At 39.4% G+C, this 24,684-nt stretch overlaps 1 protein-coding gene across 1 annotated transcript in view; it reads right to left on the bottom strand.

The window, feature by feature from the left end:
- Nucleotides 1-19,338, bottom strand: part of UBE3C (ubiquitin protein ligase E3C) — a 71,763-nt gene extending 52,425 nt beyond the window's left edge. Inside the window, exons 1-8 of the mRNA XM_009977527.2 lie at nt 19,216-19,338; nt 8,761-8,814; nt 6,959-7,033; nt 6,118-6,264; nt 5,454-5,569; nt 3,379-3,536; nt 1,188-1,341; nt 171-391 (exon numbers count right to left, since the gene is read on the bottom strand). Of these exons, the coding sequence (XP_009975829.1) occupies nt 171-391; nt 1,188-1,341; nt 3,379-3,536; nt 5,454-5,569; nt 6,118-6,264; nt 6,959-7,033; nt 8,761-8,814; nt 19,216-19,281 (991 nt within the window). The 5' untranslated portion in view covers nt 19,282-19,338. The remainder of the gene's footprint in view (nt 1-170; nt 392-1,187; nt 1,342-3,378; nt 3,537-5,453; nt 5,570-6,117; nt 6,265-6,958; nt 7,034-8,760; nt 8,815-19,215) is intronic.
- Between the last annotated feature and the right edge of the window lie 5,346 nt (nt 19,339-24,684).

Here is a 24,684-nt window from a genome sequence, read left to right as displayed (position 1 = left end):
CAAATTGAGTGTATGTTTTACTGAAAAGGGTAAGAATAGCTAATGAAACAGATCTCTCCAACACTTGTATCTACAAACTGTTCTTTCTGCTTGGCAATGAACCACGTTGTGGAAATATATAACATATTAAATATGAAAAAAACAATGAACTGGCCATTCAGTTTTCTCACCCAAGTACGTTTCTCCAACTGTTAACACAAAGTAAAAAAGCCAAGGGGCTTGATCACTTCTTCTTGAACATCCGCTTTCTGATAATAATAGTGCATTCAGAAAGAGTTCATAAGGGAAAATGGTCTGCACATCAGCAAGCGCTGGAATGATGAAATGGAATATCTGATCTGTAAAAGGTGCTGCCAGAAACTCCTCTGTGAAGGCTGCAAAAATCTGCTGCCTGAAACGAAGAAAAACTGTCTTTATAGAAAATACAGGCAAAATTACCCACAATTACATCCATGGAATAATAGATCAATTTGCAAGTTTGAACACATCCACCAAGAAGACTGCAAAGATGCACTCCATAAATCTTGTGCTAATAAGCCAAATTTCTCAGATTTCTCAAAAATCAACTTCTTATACTACATCCTTTCCCTGATGACCTTACATGTAATTCTATCCTTTCAACTTTTCATGAACTCACAGAAAACTATTGTGAAGTTAAATTTGTTGTTCAGAATCTTGAAATAAAAAATAAATTAAAAAAGCACAATTAGTCTTTTTCTCCCAAAATACTACTTTAACACAAAACACTATCTAGTGTGATAAAACCAGAGTTTCATCTTTGTTCCATCTTTCTACATGACTCTTTCCTCTTAGAAGCTAGGACTTAGTTATTTCTCTCCATGAACTTCAGCTCCTCAGTCACTAAGTTCTTTCTAACTCTAAAATTCTTTTCCTCTGCTCTTAGGTGCACCTCTGCTCTCATTTAAGTTTTTCCACACCTATGTTCCTACGTATTGTGATATCTGCTATTCTCTGTGCTCTGTTTATTGTAGTCTTCAGCATTTTATTGTCTTTTTCTTAGACACATCTGAAACTACATTATTTCACTGATGTACAGCGTTACCAAAAAATCATTACTATTGTAAATAAATCAAACTGCACTGGAAGTGCTAGACACGCAACAACAAACTGCACACCTCTTACAATAACAAATAAGTATACAAATATCTAATATTATCTTTATTTACCTTGCACCTTCTGGACAGGAGCTATATGTAAAGTGCAATGGCTTCAGAACATTCTCCAGAAGTATTTTTGCAATAGGGACTCGAGAAACATCAGAATACTCAATACTCGAGGGAAGCTTATTGTTTATTAACAAATAAAGCGACTTGTAGTAGCCTGCAAATAAGAAATATCCCTTTTTAAATACAGTATTATTTCCTTACAAAGAACTTCTATACTTAACATTTTTAACTTGAAAAAAACTTTACAATTCACTGAAGGACTCAAGAAGACATTTTACAATAGTCCAAATCATATTCACATAACTAACAGGATACACCAGCAACCTGTTTGGAAACATCACTTTATAAAATCAGATAGATAATTGCATTCAGAGTCAGTTCGATTTTTAAAGATCGACCACTCCTGTTGATGAAGTGAATAATTTGATTTTTTTTAAACAATGACCTATGAAAAAGATGTTCTCCTCTGAGTGACTCCAGTCATGATTTTGACAGCTGTCCTTCCACCATTTCAGAAATAATGAATTTTTCCCTCTACTCCAAAACACGACTGCATTATACAGGTAAGAGTCCTGTTGGCAGAATGTCTCAATTCTATAAACACGTTGCTTTAGCAAGCTGAAGAACTCAATTACTGTTCCCTAAACAGGGATCTCTCAGACAGTAATAAAATGCCTTACCACCGAAGCCATAAAGACATGTGTAGAGGGTAATCTATTTTTGTCTCACTAAAGTACAAACGGAATCACATGATTTAAAAACCAACTTCCTCTTGTTCAAAGAACTCCTAAACTAAGATGCAAGTTCCACTACTACAGGAACCACTGTAAATGCACAAACAGTGTCACACCATTGAGAGGTCCAGTTTGCCAGGGACTACCTAACTTCACATAGGAGGTAACAAGTGGAAGTCACCACAAAGGATTAACTTAGCAGTGCTGACAAGAGGCACATGGAAGACAATTTATATGCAAAAATCTATACTAATAAAAGCTGATTACAGATTCTTTACAAATTAACCATCATAAATGATTAGTAGTTGCACACGACTGCTTCTTTTTGTTTTAAGTAATCAGAAAGCTGATTTTTTTTACTAAAATTTATGATCTAACATCTTGATATGCTTTCATGTATCAGTTGTGAGGACTAAACATTATACTAAAAGAACAAACATAAAAGTATTTTGGAAGATAGATTTATCATATAGTAAGCAATGTGACAAACAAATACTTCTACAGTTTTAGTTATGCCTAGGCAATTAAAATAAATATGCTACAATAAGAGTAATTTTATTCTCATAGTGACTTCAACACATAGTAGTTCAAACCAAATCCTTAGCAACAGGATAACATAGTCTAGTCCACTGAATATACTTTAAAACTTGCAAAAACAGATTATTCCAACAATTAACTAACAAATTGGAAGGTGCTCTTTTTACAACAATGAAGCTGGATCCAAAATTATGATTTCATAATGTTTTTTCTCCCCATCCACAAGTCTTGCAAACTCAAGCTACAGTATCAGAAAGCCAAATTATTTTTTCACACATCCCCAAAGTAATGAAGTTTCTTCAAGACAAAACATAATTTTGGTGATAACTACACAATTCATTAACTTTCAGCATGTTTGCACAGGTGTAACTGATTGCAGTTTAGCAAACAGTTTTGCTGATGATGGTACAAGGGAAACAAAAGCTAGGTCACCGTCTCTTTGTTAAGGTGTCTCTAGTGTTAGCAGGATGAAAAGGTGATGCCAATTTATGGTAACAATGAACATCAGCAGTTGTAGAGAACAGTACTGCAAAACAATGCCCCACTTTTACACAACTAAAGCTTAGATTTGCCACGGGGGTGGGTGTGGGGGGTGTACAAATAGCTATTGGAATAAAACTTTTGTTAGGTAACATCCACTTACTCTCAAAATCTGTGGTCTGTATAAGTAACTCAGTAGAATATTCGATTTATAAACAGAATTTCCAATGAAATCAAACAGTAATTTCTCAAACAGTGATCTCCTTACAAGCAAAATATCCATCTAATGTATAGGTTAGTGTATGCAGCACTTATATGAAATAAGAATGAATGTGTCTATGGTAAAGGCAAAATACAATTAAACAACAGGGTCTTGAGATATTACACGTTCTGTTTAATTTTTGAGTATTTCCCAGAACTTCTAGTTCCTAGCTACTCACCTTTTTGAACCATGTAGTGCAAAATTTGTTCAATTAATGATGTCACATAGCTGACATCTTGTAAAACAGGCAAATACGTATTCTCAGATGAAAATACCTCAAGCATTCTCATAGGAAGTGCAACATTCAGACTGTCATCATTGCAATTTTGCAATAGCCTATAAATGAAATTAAATTAAAATTATTTAACAAGATATTTATCTTATTTCACCATAGGTACATGCACACTGATTTAAAAATAAAAGGACAAAAAAATTTTCCCAGCCACCTTAAAATGACTTATTTCTACTTGGTTTCCAGGTGTTCTCAGGAGTTTAGCTACATCTTTTTGTTGGCCCTTTTATAATACTAATTCCTCATTTTAGGGTTTCTATGAATATGGCACTCTCTCCTTAAATCCTACTAAATTCTTGCCTTCAATGACTCAAAAGTTTGGAGGTCTACTGCACAAACTGGAAGAGAAGCAAAGAATAATACATGTTTTTCTAACATGTATTACTATTCATATTACAAAGTCATGAAAGCCCCAGAGCAATATGGGCTGGGAATAAACGCTGGAGAATGTCGTATGTGTAGCTATAACAATATGCCCCTGATTCCAGACTGAAATACTAGAAATACAACCATCCCCATCCTTTTAGCAAATTGTTTATGAAACAACTAACAGTAACAGTGAAGAACAGTGAACATAAAAGGTGAAGACTAAGAGCCTGTTTAAAATCAAGAAGATTTGTTAGCATGAAATTCATACAGGCACAGTTGCCCTAACAATGTGCTTTTTTTCCCCAGCCATTCAGAAAGATGGGACCTCTCAGCAAAAATTATTTTGACACCATACGTAAGACATTTCACGAAACAGAAAAAAAAGATACTCTGACAATAAGATCTTTTTGGTAGATGCAGCTACAATCAAACTACCATTTTTTGCTACGATACTACACAATCACCTTTTTTTTTCCATAGCATCAAAAGCTACAGCTTCTCATGAATCTAAACTTATCTCAGGGAAACACTCCTTTGGCTACCTGTCCCACTGCTCACTTTCTGGGCTTTTGCTGAAAATTCAAGTAGCTCAGAAAGCAAGTATAGACACCCCTCATCATGCTGGCAAGGTGAAGTCAAGAAGAGCTTCTTCCTCCATTCTCCCTATACGTACAGGCAGGGACAGCTTTTCCACCTCCCTTTGTTTTCCCACGTCACCCAGTCAGGCAGAGCAAGTGGGAATACTAGCAAAGCTGCATTTACAAAACCACAATTTCAACTGTAGTGAAAGTGTACAAATCAACCCAGTGTCACCACAGCTGTGTTCCACTGTATGTGGACTTCGAAGCCCACCACTCAAGTCTTCTTTGGTATCTGGTGTCACTGTTTATTACAGATACAATATACACAATTCTAAGAATGCAAGGTTCAGTGACTTTATCAAACAATTTTCTAAAAAAGCTTCAACATTAAAAGAAAAAAGACCTATTTTAAAGCTCTGGAGAGTGTATCTAGTTCCTATTATTGATAAGAGCAAACATATTGTTTTCTAAAACTAGGCTTTAGCCACCAGCTATGCAAGTCGCCTTCACAGATTTACCTTCCTGTGATCCTCCCAGGATCTTCCCATTACAAATAATAAATGTACTGCTGAAGCCAGTAATGTAACTGCTTAACATGCCTTCAACTCAAAATAAAGTATAAGGAAAAGCATCTTGAATAATATTAGTTTTAAAACAAGATATACCTTCTAATCGCCATCAGTTCCCAAGAAAACCTTCTGGTTTCCACAAATATTGTCAATGACATTGCTATATGAGAACAGTTAAGAACATACTTAAGCCTATCCCTAGGCAGGGCCTCCCTAAGCACATGCTGAACTTGAAATTCAATGGAACTTAAGAACATTCCATTGCTCTTACATAGGAACAAGTATCCTATACCATGGCCTACATATATCTCTAACATAATCAGTCTTCTCCATAAAATAAATTTACATTTAATACTTCACCTGCTGCAAAAAGAAACAAACAAGGGCTCAACATACTTTCTGAACGCTTTTTAGACAGTAGCACATAGGAGAAAGAATTTACCTGCAACACAGCCCCAACAGTCTTTTTATTTGGAATAAGCAAGTAAGTCGGTCTGGACCATCCAATTGCTTAACAAACTGAGAACTCTGTTTAATTAAATTCTGACACATCCATACCTGGGAAAAGATATGCACAAGTTTACTGTTTGTAACAGCAACTTATTTATTGCAACACAGACAGTAATCCTGTTTTGGATACCTTTGGAGGACTTACAAAACACGAAGCAAGACAATCATGTTCAGCTGAGAAAAAAAAATTGTTACACAACAAAGTACATGACTGCTAGTATTAAACTTTCAAAGTTAAGACCAAATTACTCTTACAAATAACTTTACTCTTGCAAAAAATGTATCTGTTATTTTTTTTGTTTTTAAATAGCCATAATTCTGTAAAGGCTTCATTTTTTCACAGACTTTGTGTGCATGTTGTGTTGTGCACGTGCACACATAAAATCTAATTTTAAGTTATTCTGCCTCAAAAAAAAACAGCAGAGTATAGGAACTAGCCTATAGTATAGGCTTATAATTTAAGCCAGAATTCTTAAATTAATTTACTGAAGTGGCCAAAGTCTTTTCTACACCCCTTCGAAATCTTCCAAGTGAAAGTATCTTAAAAGTGCATGAAATAAAAGTATGACAGATCAAAAGTATGCAACAGTACTCACCAAACGTTTAGAATCCTCATTCTGTCTATAGAAAAAGAGTAACTGACGAACTAAAAGGGTCAAATTAGCTCCATTAGCAGTGGAAAAGGTTCCTCCAGATTGGGCCAAATTAGCACAGCGATCAAATTCACTTCTTTGGATAGAGTACTTAAAAATTAAAAATAATACATGCATCAATACATCAATAATGTTTATGAATTAAATCAGAGATGTAAACCTCTAAAAACTTCATTTCCATTTCCCATCCAAAGTGGTAGCAAAGAAGCAAAACGAATACAAGACATTTGTTAAAAGATCAAAACATACACACAATATCACAGTTAAAGCCACAATTGCTTTCTGTAATTCAAAAAGTACACACCGTAACAAATTTGTTGCTTCTCAAGTACGGAATATCCCATCAAACATTTTCATCTAGTTCACTCAATAAACACAAGCTAATTTAAACAGATATAACTCTTTCTTAGAAGACTCTACCCAACAGCAGCTCAGAAAGAACATCTTTTTGACTCAAACTACCACCTTAGTCATACTGGGAAAAAAAGCCCCACTGGTGTGTGTAAGCTGCTGATACCTAACTGTTTTCATATGCTTTGTCAGCTCAGAAAAATTGTGCAATCTCACTGAACTTCCCTGTCACATACGTGCTTTGCGGAACAAACGGCCATCTCCTAAAATACTGAGTTTCAAATGAAAACATCAACAGAGAACAATAACTTGCACTTTGTGGGCATACACAATACTTGAAACGGTGAAGATTTTTCAAAGGAAGTGTTTATTACTAGAAAGTCTCATTTTCAGCAGAAGTGTTTTACATCTTTCTAAATAAATAAATACTTACTTGATGTTTTCTGTCTCTGTACCCTCTTACAAATGACTGAATTATTATTGCATTTTTCAGCCTCCGCCTTTCTTCCTGTAAAACAAAGCAAGAAGGTAAAAATCAACATTGTGGAACTGCCTCTAATTTCTGCAATTTTATCAAATATATTTGTATTCAAAAGGAATTTTTTTAATGAAACTTAAGCAATAACCATTAGTAAAATAAAGTGTCTGAAGGTTTGCATTTAATACACATAAATCAAGGAGAAAGCTTTTTATGTTTCTAAGTGTAAATTTACCATTAAGATATTGTAAAAGAATTTTTAATACTCAATAAGTATGTAATACTACAGGAATCAAAATCAACACATTTGTATTTTATTATACAAAGTCTTAGTATTAAAATGTTGAAGAATTCATCAAATTCAATGGCACCATTCCCCCTTCTGGACAGATCAGCTGACACTGAAGACCTGCTTATTTGTTTCCATTCAAATAACATATCAGTATTACGAAGCTGGTGCAGTTTAGACATAGGGAAAAGAAATAAATCACAAAAAAAATACTGAGTTTTTTGGAGACAATACTGCTGTCAAAAGGAAAATGAGGCTTAATGCTTTAAGTCCAGGAGCACAACATGGAAATTAATAAAAATTCCTGCTCTCTCCTTCAAACCAGACATATGAAGTGCGTCATTTTATGATTTCTTCCTCAGTGGCTAGAAAGAGTAGTTAAAAATCATCTCTTTTTAGTGTGGCTCACTTTCTGAGGAACTGAAAGGCCAGCTTTGATCACAAATTTGATTCATAAGACAGCACTCTGAACTAACTGGTGAAATTCTAGTAACTTCATACTTAAACCTGGTCTTTAATTACACATCCAGGCTTGAAAGAAAAAAAAGCAGTAACTGTCCTCAGGAAAAGAGGAGCCACTGCAAAACCTGTATGAAATCTAGCAAGCGTCAAACACACCTTTAAGGGGCAAACAGCTCTGTTCTTGATTAGCATGTAAACCACATAGTTATACTTTTAAAATAATTTTTATGACCAAAATTGTTTCTACTTACATGAGAGGGGAAAAAAATGACATGAGCATACTCACTTTAATTTCATATTACTGAATTTTGTTTTCACATTGCCATATATTTTAAAACCTAAAATTTTTATATTTGTGTTCTAAAACTGGTATTCTTCCTTTCAATGCCTATTCCTCCTTTGAGAAGGAATAATCCATGGCAGTCAGCTTCCACCTCAAACCAGTGTTAAGATTTCCTAAAGCCTCACACATCAACCTCACAACTGCTTCTCATTGCTCCTCAATTATGAGATGATTTCAAAGCACTTCAGCATGCATTTAAGTGTCATTGTTATGATTTTACCTCCACTGAACCGAAGAACACACTGGGGAAGTGAATTGCTGAAGGCCATCCAAGAAACCATGGCAGAATCAGGAGCAGAAGACAGTTTGCCACGACCAACCCATAGTAATAGATTATGGACAAGGCAAAAGTGCAATGTATTATTCAAATACCTGTCTTTTCTCAACAAAGACTAGATCAAACGAGCGCCAAAATAAAAGGAGAAATTCCCTTTGCACCCAGTGCATGTATAACTACCTTCTTTTAAGGCGAAAATCACTTCTGGGAAGCATCTTAAAAGCAAACAGTCTGAAAATTCTAGTACACTGGAAACTAGAACTTGAAAACTGAACCAAAACATTCCTGAACTAAGTACAACTGGAGCAGAGTACTTTGCACTGTAAATGTTACTACATCAAAGCATAAAATCCAGCATGCATGCAAATGCTTACAGTCTACTTTACCTCTCGTTTTCTCCTTTCTTCCTGAGTACGATGCAGGAGAGAAGCCTTTTCTTCCTGTAAAGCATAAATAAAGATGCAATTGCATTTTCATTCAAACACATGATTCAAACGTGCTCATGATATTTAATCTAGACTTCACTTTGGCCATTGTTCATAACATATAATACAGAAAACACCAGAGAAAAGTAAGTGCTTTCTGCACTGGAATCATTTTCTGCTCTTATAAATACACGCAACGCAGCCCTCTCAAAATCACAGTGACGGAGGGAAGCTACGTAAAAAGAAAAAGGACAGGCAAACAGCAGCAAACTGCACTGATCTCTGTCCAGGTTTGTGTTCTCAGCATCTCAATAATTTAGGCAAACGTCACCCATTTACAAGGGAGAGAGCTGAAACATAGTAAGGCCACAATCCTACCAGGTAGCACCAAATGCTTATCGAGTGTTTTCCTTGCTTGGAGCGTGCGTAAGTCACTGGCCCAGGTGCGTACAGCAAGTTGTGGCATGTTCAAAGTAATCTCATGCTGTTCAAAGCCCCATGCTTTTGTTTAACTTGCAAAAAAGCACTAAGCTCTTACATTTACTCCTCCTTTTCCTCAAAAGGTGTCTGGAAATGACATCAAAACAGACTTGTATAACATAAATAGTAGGAGTTTTTTCTTTTAAATTTTTGAACGCTTCACTCAAGGCTACAAACTGAAACTTTCAGGACTGATCTCTCCAATAGACAAAAAGAAAAGAATACTCAAGTATTCATAAGGCCTCTAAAGAACAATACCATTACAACAGAAAATCTGTGCATTAGCTTTTAAACCAGAATCTTAAAATCACCACAGAGAGATTACAAAACATAAACAAAGCTTTATTTGCAAGAATGTCTTACTGGATGGTTCTGTGTAGTTCCCAAGGAAATATACAAAATAATTCCTTTTTTGATGCTGAGAATTCAGCTCCCACTGCAGACAGTAAGAGTTGAAAGTACTCTGGCACCTTTCCAAATCCAGTCTAAAACAGACAACACATTTAAGCAAACTCTTTTCCTTTTTTTGCTTCTACTACACGTGTAACTACTTCCTTTTTCTCCCCATGCCCTTATTAGTCTAGAGAAGTTAAGAAATAAAACAGACTCAAGTTAAAAATGTATTATATCTGAATGCATAAAAATAAATTTGAAGTTGGTAAACAAATGTTTATAAAATATTTTACCACATCTAAAACAACTGTGCTGGAATAAATTCAATGTTTATATGCAGATAGAAAAATTGAGGGCAAAACTCTTTTGCATTTCTTTCTGGACAATATAGAGGAAGTAAGGTCATGATTCTCCTAGTTTCATAAGAATAGAAAATACTTTAATGCAGACCACCAAAGAGAATGAAAAAAGAAAAACACAGATGTAAAAAAGTAATTTAAGATTGGGTTTGTATTTCAGATCATTTACTGGAGCAAGCATAAAGAAAAAAAAAATCCCACAAGAAGGTTAACCATCTTTTCCTCTAAAGACAGTATTTATGGCCAAAGACACCACTAACTACAGCTATTGCCCTCTAAAGACACGGGTTTTTTTCCATGTGTTAAACACAGTATAAACAAATCATAACAAAACCCATACATAAGATGATATATCTCCACTCAAGCAATCAGGAGGACTCCAGGACTGCTTGGAAATGTGAGGCAAGAGATTCTGATCTCACACAAAAAAGAGAAAACAATGTACTAAGTTAAGAAAACTAAAAGAATGCTTAAAATTTCAAGACGCCTTTTAATAGATTACTTCTTTTTCAACGGCTGATACCCGATGCATTAAAGAAGTCAGTAAAACGTTCCTATTTCGAAGCGATTGGAGTGACATCTCTTCAGTGTGCTTGGAGAGTTTCGTTCTGCAGGCAGCGCCTTGCAGACAGCGGTTCTGCTCAGAAGCAACGCTGCTGAATTTGTTCTTACACTTTAGAGCAGATTGAAAGAAAAAGCAAAAAGAACGTACAGAAAAGGGAAGACAAATTGTTGTATGTGAGTGGAGAGAAGAACAGTAGGAAAAAAATATATAAACACAGTAAATGCAAGTGATTAGTAGGTAAAGGAAATATAAGCGGCCAGAGGGCTTATCAGAAACAAACAATTCTAAGTATCTGGAGAGACAGGGAGATAAGAGGGCAGTATATCCTCACTTGGTGTATCATCAGCTTTGCACTGATCAGGAATCAGGTCTCTTTGAAGTGAGCACTCTTTAAACCAATACACTTTTTAAAAAATAACAAAGCTTTAAGTTTTTAGTCAACGTCACATACTTGCTTTGAGTACTTCTAAAAAAAAAAAGACCAACTTATTATAGTACAGATTAAATACAATAGAGGAACTGTCTTAAGACAAAGAATTAAATATTCAGGTAAGTACGTTCCACCTTTAAAAAATTATTATGGGTCACATAACACTGTTCACAAGACACACATAGATCAGAAACATAAAGGAATGGAATCATAAATATGACTAAATAATATATTTAAATTACATGCAAGAAAAATATATCTACTTCAGTTATTCAACCCAACTGGAATATGCTGTCTCTTCAGAAATTAAAAAGTAATAGTAAATATGCAACAGATAATAAAGCTGCTGTGGGAAAGAGATGAGAAAAATTATTAAATAATCTTCTTTGCCTACAAAGGGCATTCGAACAAAATTGTTTCTTAAAGACAGCTACCTGCAGAGTCATCTCTGAAATCCTCCCTGCCTCGCCTCTTAATCAACAGCACAGTGAAACAGAGCTAAACTCAGCAGCTGTTGCTCTGTGGCTGGTTGTGAATGACAATGGCGTTACAATAAGCGATGTACACTTGACAACTCCCATCTATACGACATCCTTGCCTCTAAATTGGAGAGACACGGATTTGATGGATGGGCCACTCGGTGCATAAGGAATTGACTGGATGGTCGCACTCAAAGAATTGCAGTCAATGGCTCGACGTCCAAGTGGAGACCAGTGACAAGAGGCGTTCCTCAGGGATCAGTATCAGGTGCAGCGCTGTTTAACATCTTTGTCAGCAACATGGACAGTGAGATTGAGAGCACCCTCAGCAAGTTTGCTGATGACACCAAGCTGTGTGGTGTGGTCAACACGCTGGAGGGAAGGGATGTCGTCCAGAGGGACCTTGACAGGCTGGAGACGTGGCCCCATGCAAACCTCATGAAGTTCAACAAGGCCAAGTGCAAGGTCCTGCACATGTGTTGGGGCAATCCCAACCACAAGTACAGGCTGGGTGAAGAATGGATTGAGAGCAGCCCTGAGGAGAAGGACTTGGGAGTGTTGGTAGATGAGAAGCTCAACATGAGCCAGCAATGTGCACTTGCAGCCCAGAAAGCCAACCGTATCCTGGGCTGCATCCAAAGAATCGTGGCCAGCAGGTCAAGGGAGGGGATTCTGCCCCTCTACTCTGTTCTCATGACACCCCACCTGCAGTACTGTGTTCAGTTCTGGGGTCCCCAACATAAGAAGGACATGGAGCTGTTGGAGCAAGTCCAGAGGAGGTCCACGAAGATGATCTAAGGGCTGGAGCACCCCTCCTTTGAAAACAGGCTGAGAGAATTAGAGTTTTTCAGCCTAGAGAAGAGAAGGCTCTAGGCAGACCTTAGAACAGCCTTCCAGCACCTAAAGGGGACCTACCAGAACACTGAAGAGGGAATTTTTACAAAGGTGTGTAGCAATAGGACAAAAGCTAATGGCTTTAAACTGAAAAAGGGGAGATTTCAATTAGATCTAAGGAAGAAATTCTTCACTCTGAGGATGGTGAGGCACTGGAACAGGTTGCTCAGAGAAGTAGTGGCTGCCCCATCCCTGGAAGTGTTCAAGGCCAGGTTAGAATAGGGTTTGAGCAACCTGATCTAGGGGAAGGTGTCCCTGTCCATGGCAGAGGGGTTGGAACTAGATGATCTTTAAGGTCCCTTCCAACCCAAACCATTCTGCAATTCGATGATTCTATACAGTCACATGACGGCTGACAGCTACAGCCACTGCTCCACCACCTCTTCCTGCCTACCGACAGTCAGATCTCATGGTACAAGATCATCCAACAGTAACTCCCAAAGATCACATCTAGCTCATTCCTCTCCCCATCTTCCTTGCCTCACTTCTGAGATGGTCATGCTATCTTCTTTCTTCACCTGCCAGGCAGGTAGATGTCAAGTATCAAGACTACCTATCAAGGTAGGCAATCAGACATTTTAGGGAGAATAAAGCATCAGCTTGTCTTGATTCTTTCAACCCTAACTCAAAAGGAGCAAAAAGTCATTTACTGAATCAACACTTCCTAACACTTTCTATGGAAAGTTTACTTCCTAACACTTTCTATGATGTAGTTTTCTTTCTTCAGGAGCCTGACCTCCAAAGTGCAGAACAGAGAATACACTGTCCGTGTGTTCCATGCAACAATTAGGATATTACTAGCAGTCACTTTCCTGTGTGCTTCTCCCTGCAACAGAAGACATTGGTAAAGACAACCAAGCTCAGGCTGGAGCATGCAAGCTACAGGACCATGAAAAGCCCTATTTGAGAAGTTTTATTCACCAAATATGTAAGGCATGACACAAAGAAACAAGAAAGTAAAGAAAATTTCTGACAGCAAAACACAATGTGACATTATGGATGATGACTCAAAGAATAAGACAGAAAGGGGAAAGAGGTGAAAACAAGGAAGCATGGGGAGGACAGTATACAGAAAGGAAAGCTCTTGACTACCACCAAAGAAATGTTAAGTAATATTCAAAATGTTAACTTATACATCAGGATAAAACTGCTATATGCTGTATTATTCATCATAGCAAAGTTCAAAGTGGTACCACTGCTGTAACAGACCAGTTGATGAGAACAGCTGCATCCGACAGCGTAATAATGTCAGAGTCAGTACTTTAAAAACTCCAAATACATAATGGAAAAAAAAAATTAAAACTGCTTTCTTGTCACTGGGACACACAGCTCAGCCAGCCTGAATAAAACATGTTCATCAGCTTGAAAAATTCTGCTTTAAAACAGTCTGTGACCTGTGACTCTTCGCATATCTGATTGTTTACAACATGAATAAGTTTATATGTAGAGAAGACCATCTTCCAGACGCAGGTATTCCAAAGTACTTAAAATATGCCCAGGAAGTTGCATTTGGCCAGGCAAAGCCTGACCTCACTGAAATCAACTCCACAGTGCCTGCTAGAAAACATTCAGCATTTTAGCTCAAATTTCACTGTAGGACACAGTGTGTACTTAACACCTACAAAGCCACACAGTGGAACCAGGACTCCACTGGAGGCTCTAGAGGCCAAATGAAATGCAAACAAGTTGCATTTAAATTTACTCTCAGTTTGTCTCTAATACGATTTTTCAGATGTACGTTGTACGTATCACTGTAGTTGAGTGACTTTTCATTTTCTCAGAAACAAGCAGGAAAAAATACACGTACAAAAGCAGAAGGTTTTGGTTTGAATTTGAGAAAATAACACATAACCGAAAATAATAATGTAATCAATCACTGCTGTCAGCTAAGTACAACTCCATCATTCGTAGCTTCCTTTCAAATGAGGAGAATTTTAAATGTCACCGAGAGAGAAAAAAATCCACAAGAATCTAGTATGCATTAATTATATAGCTTCCTACTGACAGTCAGTCATCATTTTACAACATGATCGTCTCATCATACTTCCACACCACAGAACCAAAATACCAAGAGTATTTCAAGACTTAAGCTTTGATATTTCAACGTTCTGGACAAAACGCAGTTCTGAGTCAGAATGAAGTAAGTATTTGCATAAGGATTTACACCATGTGCCATATGGGACAAAGGTCTTATGGGACAAAGCAGTGCAATTCTTTCCCACCATTCAAAAATAAATCATAAATTTGTAATTGTAATCTAGATATCCTGTACTATAAATCCCCAGCATAATTTCATTTCCATTGTGACCTGGTATAGGTCAAATACAATATAATCAAATGTGTATCAAATAAGATATAATAAAACAGTACTTCTTCCTTCCTGAAATTATTAACAACTTTCCTCAATCAATCAGTAAGAGAGAAATGAAACTATTTCTTAAATCCATCCCATCATTGTGTAAATCCTACAGACATCTATCACTATAAGCAATCCTACCTGTGCAGAGCTTTGGCAATACATTGGCAATCTTACAGCCTGCTGTTTTTAAACCACTAATTTTTATTCCACAATAAGCTACTTCATGAGTAGAATATAGAGAACAAAGAGCAAACATGGTGGTTCTGGAGTTCTACCTCTGCACTTCAGCCGAGAGTAGGAGGGGGAAATATATAGGAATCTAATGTTTAATGTTATGCTATTAATTTCAGAAAGCATATCAGTAACTATTGGAACATAACACGAACAAACTTTGTAAACTGAAGATCTTTGATTACTTTAAACATCCATATTAAAAGAAATTAAAGAGACTTTTTAAAACAAAGATGGAGTCATAACTATCTGTTCATTAGTAATTTTCCATGTTTTCCACAACAATAAAACCAAAAACCAAAAAGAAACTCAGTCAAGTTGGTTTCGCTTTCACTATTGTGTTAACTCATCTGTATTACAAATTCCTGAAAAGGAACATTTTTTTTAAATCATCTCATATTGTACTGTAATTTAAAAATACTCTATTTTAAATAGTCTTGAGGTTTATAAAAGTATGGTTTAGATATCTCAAGTAGATGCTGTAAATTTGACCTAATATTATTCTTTTAACCATTCTCCCTGTTAGAGGCTTATAAAATGTCATTAATACATTTCATAATCTAAATTAATAACGTAGAGCTACAGAGCCCCTTGTACACCTCAGTACAGGCATGGGGATCCCCTGCATGGATGTACTAGCAGACTGGTATCCCGTGTTTTTCTTAACACTGGTAAAATTAATAAAGGAACGCTGGGCCTGACCTTACCAAATCAAGCTGCCATGGCTCAACATTCTGCAGTATGCCACCAAGAGGCCAACTCCATGCTAAAATCAGTGAAACCTTCCAGCTGCCACCAGAAAGCATGGTGACACGCCACTCTGAAGAAATCTGTTGGCTATACGGGTCACAAAGGATGGGGTGGGAACCACCCAGGTGAAGCACCATCTGTTTCAGTACACTGCACCATTAGACTGGGCTAGCTCGATTCGAACTGCACCCCAAAGCAACTCTTAAGATGCACCTCCCTTTTCCTGCCTGACACACCACAGAAATTCTGCAGCCACAGCCTTTTAGCCAACAATTGCTGTCTGGTACAAAAAGCCCATGAGTAATTCAAGATGTTCCTGTACTGAATTCCAAAAACAGTATTCATTTTTGGAAGCTATTTTACTTCACAAGTGAAAAAATATGGTCTGCCAGTTATAATTAAAAGTAAATCCGAAAATAACTTTTGAAGACTCTCATAAAGCAGGGAATCATGTTTTAAAGGTGACAATATGCATCCACAAAAATAAAAAGAGACAGAAAAATTAACTAACCACATTGTAAATAAAACACAGCATCTATACCCTCAAACAAATACACAACTAACGCAAATAGTCCAAATGAATCAGCAGATTTTTGAAAGCAGATACAGAGGGAAAAGTTCAAACACTGACAATACCACCTGTATTTTTACACTTATGTCCAATGCAATATTAAAATGTTACAATAATGTTCTGAAAGGATCAGTCAACAAGGACAGATGTTTCAAGAACATGAATTTTGCAACCCAGAATTTTTAAAAACATAAGTGATACTTAAAGACTACTTTTTTGGCAAAAGGTTTGTTTGGATGGAAGTGCCTATCCATAGCATCCACAATTCAGACCATCATAATGCACATGAACATAAGATGCAAATGGCATAAAGACAAACCTGTAGGTCCCTGCTTTTAGCATTCAAAAACACCATAGAAGTTAGTGGTGAGAAGGCACAGTAGATTCAGTACCTGTCTAACTGCCACGACGCCACAAGTCCCCAACTACATTTCTATCACTCTGCCTGCATCGGCAGGACCCCTCATCGGCCTACGGAAACGCTACAGACAAGCACGGCAACATCAGATGGGGTATCAACACGTGTGGTCCACAACCAACACAGTTACTGTCTGCAGCTGGAGCTACACAAGCAAAACCACCCTTTTCATAGTCAGGTTTGCTGATGGTTTCTTTTGACGTAGTTGTAGTCACATCAGGAAGACTCTGCCAGCATCCTTAGTACTGACCAGCTCCTCAAACTGGACTCTCAGCTTTCATACAGGGAGGGTTTTTCTAACGTAGCTGTACAGCTCCAACAACATTCAGGAAACTTCCCCAAATTGGGAAGAGTTATTCTTAGCATTAAGCAGCCTGCCTACAGATTCTACCAGTATTTGAGCCGTGCTTTATTCCATCAAAGGAATCAAAATAGGCAGTACTAAGCATCCAGTTAACAGAGCATCACAGAGGTGCAGGGCTGGAACCACACACTGTATCCTTCTGAAATTATACACTTCGGGAACGGCGAGGGGGTTTGTCAATTTTTTTTTTCTTCCATTTACACAAAAAAGATGAAAGGAAACATTTGACAATTCATCCTTCTGTAAAGTTGAAGTCTGTAAGTATGACAAAAATGATCACCAGCAGCCTGTGACGTGAGATAATGAGAACCCATGTAAACACTTGCCACAATAATCTCTGCTGTAGTCCGTTTACATACAAGTTCAGGCAAACCGCATTTTTAAAAGTTATTCTCAGTACTATTTAAATAAATTATTTCATTAGTACTGTACACCGCTTCTGAAAATAAGCACCTATTCCAAGGGTATTCTACGATGTCCATATAAGCAGGATGTCCAAAGCTGCAACTAACTGATTTGTATTGATGCAGGACAAGCACTTCAGCGCATCAGTGTAAAATCATAAAAGCTGTGGACCAGTTGACACCAATCCGATCATGAAATACAACCTCTGTATTGGACAAGTGACGGTTACGCATCAATTTCAGTTTCCACTTCTTTTATCTTTTAATATTTGCCCTTGTAAATTTATACCTGTACATCATTAATAAATTTGTCTCGTATAATTAAAAAAAAAATAGAATTCTGCTGAATTTTCATCTAGAAATCAGCAGATGTAAAAGAAGACATTATGACCATTTACTTCTGGAAAAGGAAACATGTTCTACAAGTAACACCATTAGCAAGTTGATGCCAAAAATTCTAAAGTACCTAAAGTGTACAGCTGAGGACGAGGGCACGTTCTGCCAATTCCTATTTCAACTGGGCAATATTTATTATATTTTTGACTCATGTAATGCCATTGTACATAGTCTAATGAACATAAATGACTTAAAATAAACAGAAAATGATTCAGATGAAAAACTACACAATTTAAATGCAGTTCTGTTACTCACTGTTTAATAAATTATGCAAGGGAATACACCAAAATGCAAACTTCACTGGGATTTTAACATCACATAGTGCAGTATTTTAGCTTTCATAACCGTACTATCAAGTCTTAAAAGTTTCAGAGAACCAAACCTGCTTACAGTGCACAATAACAAAAATCTAAGACTTATTTTTACCCCTATTAAGATTCAAAAATACTTATGAAAACACTCATTAGCTTCCCACACAATCACGTCCAATGACAACACGAGGAATCAGTATTTTTAGCAGTGCGTTAAAGTGACCCTTACAAATCAGGCCACTTCCGAAAACACTTTGTCCTTCCCCTTGTTCTTCAGCAGTTCTACACCCTTCAGCGCTTGACTAAACACTTGACTACTCTGCTCAATCGGCAAGATGTAAATAAATGGTTTCGCTTCTTTTCCATCAATAATGCGAGGAGATTCAATAGTCTGGCATAGCAGACAATTAACTGCTCCTCGCCCTGCACGCCACAAACTGACCGAACGTAAACTTGACCGAGAAACGCTAAACCTGCGCCCCGGCCGCCCCCGCTCGCGCGGATGAAGCCCCCCCCAGCGATCTGTATCGATCGGGAGCTGCGTGAGGCCGTCCCCCCATCGCTCCGGCGAGGCGGGCCCAGGCCAGGCTTCCTTCCCCTTCGGGGAGGAATGACAGGAGGTCTCCGAGCCCTTCCCCCCTCCGCCCGGGAGGTGCTGCCGGGCACCGCACACCGGCGTGGCGGCGAGGAGGGGGGACGAGCTCGGGAGACGCTTCCTCGCTTCCCACAATTCTTACTACACTACGAGCCGGGGAGGGCGTGTGTGGCCTGATTTAAAAAAAAAAAAAAAAAAAAAAAAAAAACCACAAACAACACCACAGAGCCAAGGAGATCCGCCATAAACACATCATCGGGAGGGGAGGATTTTTCTCCCTCTGCAAAGCCTTAGTCACAGCTGCTCCCATTTGTGAAGGCCCGACGGTACAAATAACGATAACACGGGGAGGGAAGGCGGCGCGGGGCGAGGGAAAGCGGCAGGCCGACGCGGAGACAGACAGGCGCCGTTTCTTACCTTCCTACTCGCTCCTCCGAGAGACACCTTGGGCCTTGTTTTGAAGTCCCCTTCAAAGCTAAACATGTTTACAGCTTATCCCATCTAGAGCGGAGTCCGGCCCCCCGAGCTGACCCCGCAAGCCGGGCGCCGGCCGGCCGGCGAGGGCGAGCGGAGGGGCCGCGCCGGCCCCGGGGAGGCACGAACCCCCCGGGCTGGCACCTGCGGCCCGCCCGCCCGCCGCCGGCGAGCCCCGCGCCGCCCCCGCCGCCCGCCCCCGCGGGGCTGCTCCCCTCGCGGTGGTCCGGCTTCCCTCCCCCGCCTTCCCCGCCCCACGGCCTTCGCTTCCCCGGTCGCCCCCTTTCCGACCGGCGGCGACGGCGGAGCGTAGTGGGAGGGAGGAGGAGGGAGAGAGGGAGCGGAGGAGGGGGCTGGCGGTGCTGCTTCACTTGCACTGGGGGAGCTGCCGGCTGGGGAAAGAAGATGGCCGCCGCCCGCAGCCTGCCCGGCGCGCTCTCGACGACCGGGCGCGGCGGCGCGCGCGCCGCCTGCAGCCGCCAGGTCCGCGCCGCCCGCGCGCGCCGCCCCGAGGCCGCGCCTCCGGTCGCGGCGGCTTCGGCGCGGGGGCGGCGGGTCGAGGCCGAGGTCGAGGCCGAGGCCGAGCTCTCCCCCCGGCCCGGGCCTAACGGCCGGGTCGAACCTCCGCCCCTTCGAGCCGGCCGTCTCGCAGCCCTGCCCGGGGTCCGCTTTGTCCCAGCTACGGTTGTTCCGTCCGAAACTTCATTCCCATTTTCCATACGACCTTCGCGCGGGTGCACGGGAGCGTTTGGAGCCGGACTTGGAACCGCCGTGCTGCCTCCAGCCCGGCCGGGCAGCGCTGGGGACGAGGCCTGAGCTGAGGGTCGCACTTGGCCTCGGCGCCGGCGGGCTGTGGTAACTCTCTGCTCTCGTGCCATCGTGCGATGTGTGTGCGTTTGTAAGGAACAGAAGCAAACCCAAAAATGCAAAATATTTGTGCTTGTAACAACTTTTTATATAGTTTGTCACAGGATAAGCATATGATAGGCGTTACCCCGTTGCAAAGACTTCATGACCAGTCTGAAGACCAGACGGACGTTGAACACCCAGGTACAGGCTCCTGAGTTCACACATATGTGAAAATCCACCTGAGAAGGCTCCCGGTGCAAGTGGGGTCTGCGCAGTATCAGGGCCTCCATGAGGAATGGAAAGAGCAAAAAGGCTGTAATACAAAACCAACAGGCTTCAATGATGAAACTACACCTGAAGCTCCTTTATTTTTTATTTCTTAGCCAGTTCTCCATTTTTCAGTGCTGTGGTTGCATCCTTCGACGTGGAAAAGTGATACGGACGACAGCAATAACAAAAACTGGTCATTCAGTTTGCAGCTACGAGGTGATAAATAAATATGTGTGGCCAAATCCAGCTTTCATTTCCTTCAGTGGAAATTTGATTGAGCCCTAACTCGTGAATTCTCGCATTGGCGTATCACAACAAACAAAGAGCAAAGATCCATGTCAGGAGACATGTAGGCGCTTCAGAGCTATTTCAACTTAACTGCTGCCAAGCTGAGTGACAAATAAAATATTCGTTGAGATATATTTGGATTTGGATTATTTAGAAGAGTCTAAATTTTAGAATTTCAGGCTTTTCACAAGGGAACAAGTGCTTGGCAAGAGTGAACGTTAGCCCTGCGTTTCCTGAGATAACGTAGTTTCAGTATAGGCAAGCCTGGCCTCCTATAAATGCTGTTTACAAATGCAGTTGAGGTTTAGGGCATTGTGAAATACCATGTCAAATGTTCATTCATGGTTTCAACACATTGCATTGCTGATGTAATATCACATCGCTCTATATGGAGTGGTAGCAAGTTTTTTTCCAAGCATGACAGCATTACTTCCAAGTGGATTTAAGCCTTGGTAACCTTTCTAAGTCTCATACAGAAAGGGACTAGTCTAGGTGTCCCTAGCAGTTAATTCACTGATTTTCGTTAGTGCAGAAGCGAACTGTTAGGGCGGGAGTTTGTGCCAAATTTTTATCAGTAGCAAAGCCAGCTTAGGGATTCAATCTCTCCTCATGTAAGAAGCCAAAGACAGATGAAACTGCAGAGAGCAGGGTTTCTATGAAGTAGGGACTGATACACATTTGACAGGTTCCAGCTCCAATTTCAGAAGGACACAAGATCCTCTGCTGACCTTAGCTGTTACTTCTAAAGTAGTTGGTAAATGACATGGGCCCAACTGATGAATTTTTTGTCTGAGAAGTCTTGGTGATTTGCATGTGCCCCTAGAGGCCACTCTAGGTGTAATTTTATTAAATAAAAAACTTTTATGACAGAATAAACTGAGTGCTTGTATCTTGAATACAGTGACTTTCTAGAAGCATAAAAAAAATTGTAAATGTGTTTTATTTTTATATTTATTTTTATGACAAAATATACATCTATAGCATAGCGGAGAAAATATACAAAAGTCGTAAAACTCAGTGTTGATTAGTCAACAAGTCAGAGCAGAGACAGGTTTGATATTCTCAGGGAGCAGCAAGAGCAGGGCTGCTCCATGAAGGAAGATGAATGGGTGCCAAGCATCACCCCAGCACAGGTCATGCCCTCTGCAGTCAGGATGTAATCCCACAGGATCCAAACACGGTGGGCAGAGCCCAGCAATGGTTACGGGGTCTGCCGACAGCCCCAGGCAGACAAGGGGATGAGTTTGGAGGGACCAGCCATGAGCAGAAGACAGTGCTACATCGTAGGTTCAGGGTCCATCCAGGAAGCCGGGCTGGAGACAGGCAAGTCTGAGCTTAGATGGGCTGATAAGCAGTGGGGTGAGTGAGTGGAGGTTCTGGCCAGAGCTGATCCAGGCAATTAAGTCCTGTCAGTGCGTTCAGAGCCCCGTCAAACATATACTCAAGGATCCAGGAATATTGCTTTTGTATGTGTGTTGTGTTAACACCTGCCTGCCTCACCTGCTGCAATGAAGTTAGCTCCATACGCAGTTTCTCGTCTTTCTCATCTCCTTATTGCACATTCCGTGAGATTTTTTGCTTTCTCCTAATCACAGTTCTCTGCATTTTGATTGTTCCTTTTTCCCTCTGCAGGCATATGTACACATTGCTTCCAGGTACAGCTGGACTGCAGAAGTCCAATTGTTCATCAGACTGCAGTCTGTTAAAAAAATGTCATTACTCAACATTTTCTTCACTCCCTGCAATCAATATCCATCTTTTCTACTTTTTATTTGAAATCAGGTATGTAGGGCCATTTCATCTGTATATGTGAGAATCACCAATGAAAAGTATTCCATTTCCAAGAAACTTAATTTATTTTCTTTTCAGTGTTTTTGTTAATAAACGAAGAAGGCTGTGAATGCAAATGCCCTGGAGAATTCAAACCAAAGAATCCTAGAAATATGAGTGTAGGACTGACCTCTAGCCTATCCTCATGCTCTAAGAAAAGAATCCATACTACATATAAATTATCTCTAAGTATATGTTGCTCTTAAGCACCTTTCACACATCAGTACTGAGTGTAGTTTAGATACAAACTGGGAAGTTCAACAATGTGCCTAGCTGCTCATAACAGAAAGCCGTGGATTTTCTCCTGGCATCCAATTTATATTTCCATCCTTCCATTGCGCAAGTGAAATCTGAATCATAATATATATGCAGAGTGACCCGGTCTCAACGTGTTTTACGTCTCCTCCTGAGATGTCCTGTAGGTTTCATAGTCTATGTTTTCTTTTTGGTTACAAGTGCGGGGCAGAGAGGGAGACACCAGAGAACACTATGCCTGAGCAGAAGCATGCTTAAGTTCTGGCATTGATGAAGAGTGGGGTTAAGTTTTCTGAGAGTGTGCAAATACCGTCTTTTTCTTGTCAGTTGCATGCCACAGAAATTAAAACAGCAACACAAAGATAGTCACATTTGTCAAAAATACGGGCAAAGTGTCATTCAATCCACATTACAGAGAAACGTATTATAGATTCTCTCTTGATACCAAAGGACAGGAAAAATTTAATGGTTCATATCTGACTATTGTAAGATGGTGCTCCCTGATCTTCTTTTTCATTTTTCACTATAAGGGACTTGGAGCAAAAACATCTTCTAAATGTAGCTTGTTGACACCTTGGTACTGAGCAGAAGAAAAAAAGGTATGAAGATTTGTTGGGGAGCAGTAATGAAAAGAGACGTGATGAAGAGTGATGAAGATCTTGAGTTCATGTTGTGCCAGGTGCTAAGGATAATGTTACTCAGGTGACTTAGGAACTTTTAAAATTATGGAGCTGCTGGTATCTTACTGTAAGTAGACTAAGACACTCTACCTGTGTCAAGGACAGATTTTATAGTTTTTGTAAACCCTCTTTCTACATATTAAAAAAAATAAACAGTATTTTAAAATAAATATTATACATGCTGGTTTTACCCTTTGAATGACCACCATTTTACATCTACAATCTTTTCTATTGTCGAAATAATCCCCAAACAATTTAAGTTCTGATGCATTGTCCTTCTGGCCTTACTCTGTGCGTATATTCCTTATTTAGACAGGGTAAGCAATCAAAAGTGTATTTGGCAATTGCTTAGTACCATAGGGTATGATGGCCAAATTGTCAGCATCTAACCATTACTTTCCATTCCCTGTGCAATTATAATAAAGTGTCCTAAACTTTTATGCTGACTTGCTGAACTCAGATGAAAATCTAAGATGCACTGACAGCGCCTCATTATGTACTACATTTCTTTCCAAGACGCAGAAACATTTTTTACAAGAGTGCATAATAAATGAACAGTAAATAAGTTAGAAATACTTTAATTTATAGGAGATGAGCCTTGAGATTAGTCCAAAGGCTGTGATAGGCCAATATCTGATTACTAGTAATGCTTTAGTAAGGTTTGCTATCATATGGACTGATGGTGGGAGGTAATTTATTTTTTAAAATTTATTTACTCTGAGTAAAACACTGAAAATTAAATCTATTCTATCAGAGAAGATACTGGCAAGACTGTAATGTAAAAAGCACTTCACTTAAGCACTTCCTTTAGTTAAACTTGAGTGCCAACAGACACTGCCAAGGAATGAAGACATTTTATTTAAAATTACACTGGCAAGAGACCATCAAATTATCCTTAACATTTTCATTAAAATGAGATACAGATATAGTTAGGGTAGTAAATCTTTTCAATACAAGGAGTTTATTCCTGAGCCAAGGCCAGATTCAGCAGTAATTGTAGGAACTATTAAGACCTAAAGCCTCATCTACATTACCAAAACAACTGTTCAAGGCTTTAGCCGAGTTTTGAAAAATGGACGAGATCCATCCTGTACTACAGAGCTAATCAGATCAGTGAACTACAAAAATGCATTTGGATTCCAGTGTGGGGTAATCTTTCCATGTTTTGTTGGCTTGATTCAATGAGATTTTGGGGGTTCTCACCAGAAATCTGTGAATATCTGTAGGTTGTCTGCAGTCT

This window comes from Tauraco erythrolophus, chromosome 7, assembly GCF_009769465.1.
Source record: "Tauraco erythrolophus isolate bTauEry1 chromosome 7, bTauEry1.pri, whole genome shotgun sequence".
Classification (NCBI taxonomy): Eukaryota; Metazoa; Chordata; class Aves; order Musophagiformes; family Musophagidae; genus Tauraco; species Tauraco erythrolophus.
Note: the sequence above shows the minus strand (reverse complement) of the source record. Positions and strands in the feature narration are given on the sequence as shown.